Source organism: Pristiophorus japonicus, chromosome 6, assembly GCF_044704955.1.
Source record: "Pristiophorus japonicus isolate sPriJap1 chromosome 6, sPriJap1.hap1, whole genome shotgun sequence".
NCBI lineage: Eukaryota > Metazoa > Chordata > Chondrichthyes > Pristiophoridae > Pristiophorus > Pristiophorus japonicus.
The window spans coordinates 12,180,714-12,193,865 of NC_091982.1; the positions used below are offsets into that span (position 1 = coordinate 12,180,714).

The 13,152-nt window shown below is 43.0% G+C and overlaps 1 protein-coding gene across 4 annotated transcripts in view; it reads right to left on the reverse strand.

Annotated features, from left to right (window-relative positions):
• Positions 1-11,978, reverse strand: part of nlgn3a (neuroligin 3a) — a 217,160-nt gene extending 205,182 nt beyond the window's left edge. For 2 of the 4 annotated variants that reach the window (XM_070882621.1, XM_070882623.1), the window contains exons 1-2: positions 11,321-11,978; positions 6,509-6,568 (exon numbers count right to left, since the gene is read on the reverse strand). In XM_070882621.1, coding sequence (XP_070738722.1) covers positions 6,509-6,568; positions 11,321-11,813 — 553 coding nt within the window. In that variant the 5' untranslated portion in view covers positions 11,814-11,978. The remainder of the gene's footprint in view (positions 1-6,508; positions 6,569-11,320) is intronic. The other 2 variants (XM_070882622.1, XM_070882624.1) reach the window with 1 other exon arrangement.
• Positions 11,979-13,152: the final 1,174 nt, after the last annotated feature.

Sequence of the window (13,152 nt, forward strand, 5' to 3'; positions counted from 1 at the left end):
ACTGCCCTGTCACCATGTCCTTAATAATAGATTCGAGCAGTTTCCTTACTACTGATGTCAGGCTAACTGGTCTGCAGTTCCCCGTTTTCTCTCTCCCTCCTCTCAAATAGCGGGGTTACATTAGCTACCTTCAGTCTGCGGGAACCGTTCTAGAATCTATGGAAGTTTGGAAGATGACAAGCAATGCATCCACTGTCTCTATAGCCACCTCTTTCAAAATCCTAGCATGTAGGCCATCAGGTCCAGGGGATTTATTGGCTTTCAGTCCCATTAGTTTCTCCAATACAATTTTTTTTTACCAATACTAATTTCTTTCAGTTCCTCATTCTCGCTAGACCCTTGGTACTCCACTATTTCCAGGAGATTTTTGGGTCTTATTCCGTGAAGACAGACCCAAGAGCCGGAAACGGGTCGGTATGGACTCACCGCCTAGTGTGCCGACATTTCATAATTTGCCCTCCATTTTCTCCCCAGCAGTGTTCGTCACCACGCTGCTCATGTTGCCGCCCTGTCGGGTACGCACCGAACCCCCCCGCCAACCAGTGGCGACCCCTTTCCGCCCACGTGAGAAATTGCACCACGGGAAATTGGCAGACGCGAGCGAATTGGCCGCCGATGGTGCTCCCGACAGCTTTCCCATGCGGGAAGCTGTGCATGGCTAGGCAGCGCGTCCACCCTTAAAAGGGAGGGCTCGCTGCTGCGGTCGGCCATTTTATTTTAATTGTCGGTCGACTCCGAGGTCGGCCCGACAATGGCGCCCATGGGTTTGGCCAGGACTCCAACAGGCAGCCTGGCATCCCCTGTTGGGTAACGGGCCGCTAGCCCAGCCGAAACTGTCCCTGGTGGCCCAGCTAAACTAACTGCAGAGTTTGCAGCAGGTCTCCCCTTTAACTGAAGGGAAGAGATGTTGTGATGCGTCAGCGCATGTCCGCATTGCGCTATCAGCGATGCATTGATGACATCAACCGACGTCCGCCCCACTCCATGCCGGCGTTGGGGCAGAGAAAAATCTTCAAGATCGGTGAGTGCGCCCCCTTTCGATCGGAGGGCAATTTCGGCCCCAAAGTATTTGATTAATTTCTCTGCCATTTCCTTATTCCCCATTATAATTTCTCCTGTCTCAGCCTGTCGAGGACCCACATTTACTTTTGCTAATCTTTACCTTTTTACATACCTGTAGAAGCTTTTACAGTCTGTTTTATGTCTCTTGCTAGTTTACTCTCAGATTCTATTTTCCCTTTCTTTATCAATTTCTTGGTCCTCCTTTGCTGAATTCTAAAATCCTCCCAATCCTCAGGCTTACTGCTATTTTTGGCAACATTATAAGCCTCTTCCTTTGATCTAATACTATCTTTAACTTCTTTTGTTAGCCATGGTTAGACCACTTTTCCTGCAGAGTTTTTGTGCCTTAACGGAATGTATATTTGTTGTAAATTACGTATTAATTCTTTAAATGCAAGCCATTGCTTGTCTACCGTCATACCCTTTAATGAAGCTTCCCAATCTACCATAGCCACCTCTCCTCTCATACCTACGTAATTACCTTTGTTTAGATTTAATACTCAAGTTTTGGATTTAACTAAATTACTTTCAAACTTAATGTAAAATTCTATCATATTATGGTCACTATTCCCTAATGGCCCCTTTACTAAAAGGTTGTTAATTAACCCTTTCTCATTGCACAATACTAGATCTAAAACAGCCTGTTCTTTAGTTAGTTCCTCGACATACTGATCGAGAAAACCATCTGTATACATTCCATTAATTTGTCCTCCGCACTATTACTGCAGATTTGGTTGCCCAGTCTATATGTAGATTAAAGGCCCCCATGATTATTGTATTACCCTTGTTACATGCACCTCTAATTTCCTGATGTATACTGTGCCCTACATTACAACTACTGTTTGGGGGCCTATAAACAACTCCCACTAATGTATTCTGCCCCTTTCTGTTTCTTAGCTCCACCCAAACTGATTCTGCTTCTTGATTTTCCGAGCCAAGATCCTTTCTCTCTACTGTCTTTATCCCATCCTTTATTATCAGGGCTACCCCTCCTCCTTTTTTTCATTTTGCCTATCTCTTCTAAAAGTTGACTATCCTGGAATATTTAGTTCCCAACCTTGGTTACTTTGCAACCACGTATACAATTTAAATTTCTGTAATCAAGTGAAATATGTGGTATGGATTTCCTGCTGCTGTCTACTTTTAAAAAGCCCAAATTTTAGTTTATAGCCTTAGTCAAACAGCCCAACAGTAATTATTCTTCCACCATCCAAAGGCTGAGAGAATACAGGAAGTCACTTTAGTGAGCTAAAGAGGTTTTCTTTGACCAGTTTGCAATGCTACATCGCCAGATATTGTGTATATATTATATTCCAGTTGGTAGGGCTTACTTATGTAAGCTGTCTTCAGTGCTGAGCATGAGGAAAATGTTCGTTGAATTCCCAAAAACATAATACTTCCATTCTACAATCTCACTAAATATGCCCTCCTGTCAAGACAGTGCAGAGCTCTGGGAAGAATACTAGTCATTAATAGGAGTCCCAGAACTAACCTATCACACAGCCCTGCTCTGCCCTCCTCTTTTAGGTTCCCCCACACATCAATGCCCATTCAAATAGGCCTTATCTGCAGTACCTGTCCACCCCAATCTTGGACCAGCCAGCAGAGGTTACTCTTTCTGGCAATCCTGGAGATTACATATTCACTTTTCCTGCAGCGAGGCCTTCTGCTGTTCATTACTTCACTTTAGCAGCACAACCAAGGTGAAAGTCTCATTATGCAAGCAAGTTGCTGACACAAATTGGCAATCCAGCACCTGCACTGGAATACTGACAAGATGCCCCACCCTCACTCCTTCAACAGCTTGGTACTGAGCAACAGCAAAATGCAACTCCCACAGAAACAACAAATGTATTGGGTAAATTGGATATCTCCAGGAAGAGTAGCATCAGATTGGTTGTTACTGATGTTTACAGAATACTTTACAAAGGGATTTCAAAGGGATTTTCTTTTAACATAAAATCATCTGCAATTGGTTTATGAAATGATTCACCAGATTTTCAATATTCAGGAGGAATTCATTTTTATAAACGTCAACTCACTCACAGAAGTTCTGACCCGATGTTGTTAACATTTCCCACACAAGTATAATCATCTCATTAATACCATAAATGGCAGGATACACTTCTTTCAGCCACATTCAGTGTTCTCAAGCACGAGTGCAATTAAAACCAAAGATGTGCGTTCCATCTCCCTCTGGATATGTGTTAATCTCGTTCCGAGAGCAGGTACTGAGCAATTCCCAGTACGTGTTAATCTCTCTGTCTGCCCTGGTGTATCTACAATATTTCCTAGTATGTGTGTTACAACAAGAACTTTTATTTAGAGAATGCCTTGAAAATAGTCAGTGTCCCAAGGCACGTCTGGGAGACGGAATGTGCACCGAGGAGTAGTAAGAGAAGAATTTAGGCAGGTGACCAAAGACAGAGTCGAACTTATAGGCTTTGAAGAGGCTTTTAAATTGGGATGGAGGTAGCCAAGAAAGGGGTTTAAGAAGAAAGTTCCAGAGAGTAGGGCACAGATGCCTGAAGGGTCTGCCTCCAATGATCAAATGTAGGGAAGGGGGAGCGGGGGATGTTTGGAGAGCAGGGGTGACGGCAGCATAGTGGTTATGTTACTGGACTAATAATCCGGAGGTGTGGGTTCAAATCCCAGCATAAAAGCTGTGGGAATTTAAATAGCAGGATACCATTTAATTAACTAAATCTGGAATTAAAAAGCTAGTGTCAATAATGGTGACCATGAAACTACCGGATTGGTGGAAAAACCCACCTGGTTCACTAATGTCCTTTAGGGAAGAAAATCAGCTGTCCTTACCCAGTCTGGCCTGTATGTGACTCCAGACCCACAGCAATGGGGTTGACTCTTAAATGGCCTAGCCAACCACTCAGTTGTACCAAACCGCTACAACAAAGCCAGCACTATGCAAGTACCTTCACCACATGGACTACAGCGGTTCAAAAAGGCGGCTCACCAGCAACTTCTCAAGGGCAATTAAGGATGGGCAATAAATGCTGCCCTTGCCAGCGATGCCCACAGCCAGTGAATGAATAAATTTAAATAAAAGAGCAGAGGGTGCGTAGTGGGAGCAGGTTGCAGAAGTAGTATGGGGCGAGGCCATGGCCATAAATGAGGCTGAAAAGTTTGAATTACCCGTTTATTCCTCTCTGTTTTCTGTCTCTTAACCAATCCTCAATCCATGCTAATATGTTAGCCCGAATCTCATGAGCCCTAATTTTGTTTAATAACCTCTTGTTTGACACCTTCTTAAATGCCTTCTTAAAATCCAAATACACCACACCCACTGCCTCCCCCTTATCTATTCTGCTAGTTACAACCTCAAAAAACTCTAACAGATTTGTCAAACATGATTTTCCTTTCATAAATCCATGTTGACTCTGCCCAATCCAATTATTATTTTCTAAGTGCCCTATTACCAGATCCTTAATAATAGATTATAGCATTTTCCCTGCTACTGATGGCAGGCTAACTGGTCTGTAGTTCCCTGTTTTCTCTCTTCCTCCTTTCTTAAATAGTGGTGTTACGTTTGCTACATTCCAATCGTGGCAACCATTCTAGAATCTATGGAATTTTGGAAGATGACAGCCAAATCATCCATGATCTCTATAGCCACCTTTTTTAAAATCCTAGGATGTAGGCCATCAGGTTTAAGGGATTCATCGTCTTTCAGTCCCATTAATTTCTCCACTACAGGTACAGTTATTTACTAATACAAATTTCTTTCAGTTCCTTATTCTCACTAGACTCTTGGTTCTGCACGGTTTCTGGGTTTTTATTTTGCATCTTCTTCTGTGAAGACAGACACAAGGTGTTTGTTTAATTCCTCTGCCATTTCCTTATTCCCCATTATAATTTCTCCTGTATCAGCCTTTAAGGGACCCACGTTTACTTTTGCTCAGTGATGAGGAATAGGGGTGAATCCAGGAATGAATCTCGTGACATGCAAAGATAACTTTAAGAGGGTGGGAAGAGAAGCCCTTGCAGAAATGAACTACCTACGCTGGGATAGGTGAAGAGGGTGAAGTGGTCAACTATGTAAAATGCAGCAGAGAGGTCAAGGAGAACAGGAAGAGATAGCACACCATGGTTGCAATCATCAAAGCTGTCATTGGTAGTACTGTGACCACGGCGGTCTTGAGGCATTAATCTGACTAAAGGGATTTGAACAGTTAACGAAGGGAGACTTGAGCACAGAGTTGCATGGAAAGAAAGGTTAGACATGGTTCAGTAGTTGGAGGAGAGGTTAGGCTTATCTTTTCCTAGCAAGGGGTGATGATGGCAGTTTTCAATCACAAGGGAACAGTGCCTCAAGAAGAACTATTGACTCTGTACCCAACGCAGAAACTGAGTGTTTCCCAGATTGTTTCTCAATCTCTCCTTCCTGGTGTAGTATACACTGGTCTCTCCTTCTCCTGGTGTAGATACTGATGGAGAAATTGGTTATTGCCTGTGCCACAACGGCGACACACACCCAACAGGTCGGCCCAAGGATCGCTGAAAATTAGTCCTCAGGCCTCATTGCCATGAAACCGGTGGGTGGCACCTTAATGCCAGATTTTCACCCACAGCTTGCCAGTTGTGCACAAAGCAAGATCAACCAGTTTGAACGCTAGGTCCTGGGAGTGGGCAAATGGGAGGGAGGTATGCACAGCCTGGTAGCGGTCCAGGACACAGGAGGGGCACTCCTACTCCTCCTGTCTCCACATTAAGGTAAATGGAAAAAAGGTTTACATACCTTGTCTTTGACAGCCTCCAGGGGTCGCTTGAAGAACCACAGGTTAGGCCATTATAGAGCCTGAAAAACTAGTCAGAGCTTGCGCAGTGCAAACTCTGTTTAGTTTTTGATCAATTTCAGACCAAGATCCTTGAATAGACTTGAGGCCCTAATTAGCATATCGCCTGAGCCGTTGTGTTTCAGGCGCCTTTGCGGCGCAGGACATAGCTCCTTGAAATTGTACCTTTTTTCCCCCTGTTTCGCACCCGAGAAACAGGCGAATTGAGATCCATTTTCGTCCTGAATCTTTGGCAGTATATAATAATACTTGCACCAGGAGTTAGGGAATGTGTATTTCCCTCAAAAACTCCATCCCTCCAGAAAGAAAACACACATCAATCAACATGCTGACCAATGTAAAAGCATTTTTAGTCTCTCTCTCTGGAGCTATTGACTGTTTCCCAGTGTGCGTTCGCCTCTGTGTCCCATGAGCTATTCCCTGGTATACAACTGCACCAGTCCAACTGATAAGGTTGATCAACAAATGCACGACATCAGTGTAAAATACATCAAGCTCTAATCAAAAGTCACACGCACACGGCTGTTTCTTGCTGTGTTCATTTGGTTAATTGCAGTTTGTTGACGAAGCTTGCTGCTTGCGTTGAGAATGCATGCTCGCTCCTCCCCATGTGATACCAGGTTTCTACCTACCTCCTTTTCTACATATTTTCTTGTTGGGTTTTCTGGTGCATTCCTTCGATATTCTTTTTACTGTAAAATGAATAAAATACTACAAAATAACATGAGGCTCCATCAGACACAGTAGGAGCATGCAATCACAACCGTCTCACCCCTCCTCCACACACACACACACACACACACACACACACACACGAGACCTGGTTGCAGAAATATTCAGCTTTCCCAGGGCACAGCTGGTCCACGCTGTTGGGAGCTGCCAATGCAGTACCACTCCGATCTGAGAGTGTGGAGAGAATTTAAACTGGGCATCATGACACCCCCCCCCCACCCCCCCTTCTCTCGGTGAGGCAGACCATGTTTAATAACTTTTTAGAGATTCAGGTAGAAACTGCCTAACCTAAATAGGCCCCACTTTTTAAATGTCCCCCTGATTAAAGAATAAACTCTGAATGCCCCCCTGGAATTCTGATGCCGGGACCTATCTGAAATGTGAACCTGTCTTTCCTCTTTGTTAAATGCTCATGGCCCTGCTGTGTATTTCTACCATTTCCTGTTTTTATTTCAGATTTCCAGTATTCACAGGTTTCTCTTATCTGGGGGAAGAATTGCTGTGGTTAGATGCATTTGAGAGGATTTGCTCTATTCTAAAAGGATGCATTTACAATTTTACTAGTAACATCAAATAGAGGAAATCTTCACTCATGTCTTCATGGTATTGCTACATGAAAAGACAAGATCAATTCTTCCTCCAGCGTTGGTTACGTTATGTGATATTCGTAAATGCAGTGTTTCACCAGTTTGTCTGTCACTGGCGGTGTATGGGGCTGGTCTGCGTGGAATCGCAGCAGTATGACCTTCACCTGAACAGGGTTATGCTGCTGATTACCTCAGATGTCCAGGAATCCCAGTGCAAGTGACGCATATTACTCTCAGGTCATAACCACAAGATACTGCCCTACAATCTGTTCAAACGCTTCAAAGGGTTAATATTCTGTGTGCCAAATAAAACACAGTGGAGTCGCTTTCTTTCCTACAGGTTTTACCCATATCCTCCCACGTATTATAATGATGGTTTTTGCATCCTCTACTTCAGTACATTTTTATTATTCATTGTAAATACAAGTTTGATTTTTGCCAATTAACTCATCCTTTTCTGTGCCATGAGCTACTCAGAAATCAGACCAAGTTGCATGCTACAGATCAATGATCATTTTTCTCTTCTAAAGTCACTGACTACTTTGCTGGGGTACAGTTCTATAGTTACTGGCTATCATCCAAAACCTCACCCAAGGGGCCATTCTTCATGTGTGAGCATAGAGAGGGAGAGTTGGCAGCTATTTTCGCAAGGGGTACAGCAGATCACTCCTCCGTGTCAACCCTATCCAGTGCCTACTACTCATATCAATTATACAAGTACTCTCCAGCAGGGTCACTGTGTAGTGATCAAGAGCAGGAACCTTTCAGATTTCTATCCATCCATGGTGGAGGAAATCGAAGACAGTTGTAGCTACTCCAGTTAGGTAAAAGTTACTTAGAAATTACAACATGGAAACAGGCCATTCGGTCCAACTAGTCCAGGTTAATGATTATCCTCATTCTAGCTCCCACAACTATTAGAAATAATCTGTTTCTAGCTGTCCTGTCCTATCCCTTCATAATTTTATTCAGCTCTAATAAATCATCCCATAATCTCCTTTGTTTTAAAAGCCGCCCCAATTTTGCTAGTCTTTTTCCACAATGTGTTTTTCCTCATACCAGGCAGTAGCCTGGTGAATCTGTGCTGTATCCTCTCTATTGCCTCAACATGCTTTCTATAATATGGAGCTCAAATCTGCACATAGTACTCCAAGGTTTTAGCTAGATTTACCATTACATCGCTACTTTTATAATGGGCTTGAATTCGCGGTCCCTACGGGTGCGTACGAGCCAATAGGGGCCAAGTACATTCCGGGTTTAGGTATGCAAAGCGCATGTGCCTAAACCCGGAACTTGAGATCTGTCAAGTATCCACTCGACAGATGCACTGCATCCGAAAGTAAAGGGCCTCCACGGATGGAGAGTTGGGCTATTCAAATTCTTACGACTGAAAAAAGCAGGCGTAAGGCTTCTTTTATCAGTGTAAGACTTTTAAAGTACAGAAATATACATTTTTAAAAATAATTTAAACATTTAAAATCCTGTTAAATAAGGTAAGTTTATTTTTAGACCCGTTAAAATACGTAAATTTATTTTTCAAAAATTAAATTCAATTTTTGTTTTAAATAATTAACGAAATTCCATTTTTATTCATTTGAAATATATGTGATTTTAAAAAAAAGTTATTTTCAGTGTTTCTATGTTCTTGGGGATATTCCCATTCATACTTATGGTGGTTCTGTAGATCGGAACTCACCATTCAGTATGAATGGGGATCCCCCAACTCTGATAGGTTGGGCCAGTCCACGTGATCCCAGTGATGCTTACGAACCCTTACGCTCCTGGGATATGTGGGCCTCGATGAAGTCCTTTGTGTAGAGGACCAGGACCAGGACCACAAGCCTCCGAACTATCGGGACCACCAGGTACTTGGGTAGAAATTTGTGTGGTCGGAGGCATCCGCCCGCGGGAAGTGTCCAATCACAAATTCTCGGCCAATATGAAAGCCAGTATTACCATGCCTACTATTTTAGTATCATTTGCAAATTTGGACACAATTCCCCTAAGTGGTATAACCAAATTATTGATGTACATAGTAAACAGAAGGGGTCCTCGAACAAAACCCTGTGTGACATTGCTACCCAGTCCCATCCACTCAGAGAAACTGCCCTTAATTTGGACTCTGTTTCCTCCCTTCTAACCAGTTTTTAATCCAACTGTCTACCCTTCCCCTAATTTCATACCCCTAAAACGCCTTTTTCTACATTAAAAGGAGCTTATATAAATCAAATTGTTGTTATTGTTAACCTTCCTGAATAGCCTCCTGTGTGGCACATTGCCAAAGGCTTTCAGAAAGTTAATGTACATTTCCCACATCCACTGAGATGTCACATCTTCAAAAATCGCTATCAGATTTGTGTAACACGATCTCCCTTTCTGAAATCCATGTTGGCTGCTTCTAATAAATGTTATCTCATTTAGATATGTAGTAATTTTATCTTTAAAGATTCTAAAAGTGTCCCTACTGCAGACATTAAATTGTAATTAACTGAGTTAGTGGTCTCCTTTTTTGAAAATGGGTTTTACATTAGCCACTCTCCAGTTCTCTGGCACACATCCACTCTCAATAAAAGCCTGAAGCACAAGACCAAGTGCCTGGCTTGTGTCTATCAAGTAAACAATGGATACAATGGTAATTGAATGATTTTTTTTTTAATTATTCGTAGCCAATCTTTCCAATTCTTTGTCAAATCACAAAACGCCAGAGGTCACCTTGCACACATCAAGGATCACTCTGCGCCAATGCTCTTAGCCAAAAGGCCGAGAGCCACTGCACCGTTCCTGGAAGTACTGCGATTCCAGGTTCGTGCCATGGAGGTGGATGGGTCAGGTCCCCCACACACCTCCGTGGAGGTGGATGGGTCAATCCACCTCACCCACCTCCTATTTCGAATGATTACTTGAGTTTGAATCCAGCCCAGTCCCTGCTATTAACAGCCTTGGATCTAAAATGAATTTTGTTTGTTACATTCTGGCACCCAGTTGAAAAATGTCAAAAAATGTCCACAGTACAAGTTTAGACATCAATTGGCAAAGTAACTCAGAGATTATAAGGATGAATGATATAAGAAATGGTAATGTTACACAGGTGCACTGGTAGTGTTCTGAGTCTGGAGCGGTATAACAGCAGCTCTGATTTGCAATTAAACCTTAGCATACTTGTTCTGAGAACTTCCCCAGTGCTGATATTGCTCACACTGATGAGTACAAAGTATTTACAAGTTAGACCAATCCTAGTCCATTGTGAGGCCTATGTATCAGTGGCTAGCCCCAATCCATACACAACGATGCCCATGACCAAGTTTGAGAGAATAACCCCAGGCCATAGTGAGGCCTGAGGCTGAGAGTATCTCCAGCACATAGTTAGGCCTGAGTCTAAAAGCAGCAGTTTCAATAGTTTCTGATGAAAATATAAACAAGATCAAACTGAATATTACTGGGTTAGATCGCACAATATGACTAACTGGCATTGACTCAGGTAATTTGCACTGGTTCATGGGTTATTCACACTGATTCATGGATAGCTGATACTGACTCATGGGTAATTTGCATTGTACTGTGCTATATTGATTCTTTGGAAATTGTTTCAGGGTCTTAGTGAATGAACAGTTTACCCCCCCACCCCCGCCACCCCCATCACATTATATGCCCAGAGGAGCAAACTAAAGCCTCAGTAAAGGCCAAATAACAGTCTAACCCTCTGGATTTGGGAATGATCTTGCATCAGACATTCAGTCACATCCCAAACATGTCCTGGGAGAATATTTCTGCAATCACCCTTTGCAAACCTTCCATCCCGCTTCTCCCCTCACATATTACAGTGTGAACCCCAAACACTGAAAATTAACCCTGCGGGCAATGTACCTGGCTTCAGATTTTCTGCAGTGACGGTTAGCTTTTGGCTGTCAAATTGTGCCAAAGAAACAAAAGAGGAACCATAACAGAGCCATTGACAGTAAGAGATGGAAAGGTCAAGGCAAGGAGAAGCCACAACATGAGCCACATGACACGGCATGCAGGAGGGGGATGGGGAATAGGGAACCATTTCATGCTTGAAGAGCAACATACAGACAAAACAATAAGAACCAGACAAAAGAAGCATTGCTTTGTCCTCCACTGACTCACCATCCTCTGTGGGGACATAGATGTTTAGATACAAGCAATCTTCATTTTGATCCTGGATGTAGGTTGCAACTATATCCAAATTGGCCGTGAACCAAATCGGTAACATGATTTCCGGTACCATACCATGAATGTTTTGTGGGCAGACAGGGGCGAAATGAGTAACATTGCGTATCCCAGACCAGGAGGGTGGAGGTTCCGGTGGGTGGAAACGTTTCTCCCTAATAGGAGCACCAGCATATGGAACTCCCAGGTACTGATCCACTGGCCCAAGTATCTCACTTGGCAAGGGAATTCGGATCCCCCGCAGCTTTCCATAATGCGTATTCACAGTTGGGTAATTGATCTGACCCTCCAGTACAATGACCCTGACAGCGAAGCTGAATATCCAGAGAGCAGCACTGCAGTCTACATTTAAGAAAATGGTGGGTACACGTCGCAAAAAGGATACAGGACAACTCCATCTTGTGTAAAGCAACATTGTACACAATGACATCACCAGATTCTCACCAATATAAATTCCAAAAACCCTTGGTGCCAATCTATAACTGTAGTAAATCCGAAGGTCATGGGAAGGGAGGCTCTTCTCTTGTTACACTAGCTCTCGTTCTGCTATCAATCCACAGGAGATATGCAAAGCCAAGGAACCATCCTGCTGCTGGATCCTCGTCCAGTGGTTCCAGATCTGGAAGGTACACGTCTCGTCATCCAGATAAATGTTTATTCTTCACTTGCATTTATGTTCCAAAGACAAAGCCTGTAACAAATAAAGAGAAACAAATTTAACTCATGAATGTGTATATAAAGCTCTGTCTGTAAGAAAATGGAAACGGAAGGATTAAAAAAAAACAGCAAACACAAGTTACTCTATCCTGTGCTTGACAGTGAAATTCCTGGGTTATCAGATGACATTTGTTCCATCGCACTTAGACCAGACCTTTAAATTTCAGTCTGAGCCCGTGAGCGGATCTTCTGACCGTCCCATTATTTCAAAGTACCATATAATGGGAGTTTGCAAGCCATCACAAGAATTCCTCCCTTTATGCTCATGAAATACCTCAGTGGAACTCATGGCATTGAAGACCTGGCATGAGTCCCAAATCTTTACTAGAATGAGGCCATCGATCCAGGTTGGCCTTCTCAATCGCTGAGTGACTCCAAGTGGAAGCCAAAGGCTTAAAATATTTGGCCCATTTGAGTCTTGGCAGCATGGCATTACTCTGCCTTAGATGTGCAAATTGGGGCAGGCTGGGGCGTGCGCCCTGCCGACCCCAGATATGGAAATGATCCCCTCCCCAGGATTTGGCATGGGCTGTTTGGCCTGGGGAACAGTAGATGAGGGTTCCACTTTGCCACATTTATGCTGGTGTAGCAGGGCCCCGGGAATTTATTTACAATTAGAACCAATGTCTTATGAAGGCATTTCTAAAATTTGAAATAGCATGAGACTAAAATTAAAATGTCATTATTTTCGAAGCAAAAAGAACACTACTCTGTCGACCACAACTGTTGAAACTGACGCTGGAAATCGTAACAGAAGTCTAGATTTTCTGATATGGATGCATTTACACCTGAATGATTAATGACAAGTTTTCACCGACACCAATAGAAATGCAATTTTTTTTGACCCAACTTTCTAAAGTCAGCACAATTACACATAATTACACATAGCAACAGATGCAGATTTGGACATGTGGTAGAAGTGGAAAATTACATATCATTGAGATTTAAAGCATGGGGACAATTAATGGTTACAGGAAGAGTTGCCCACTGTGTCACTGCACACATCGTGGCATACCTGCTCGAAGCTGGAGTCAAATTTCAAGCTGCAAATG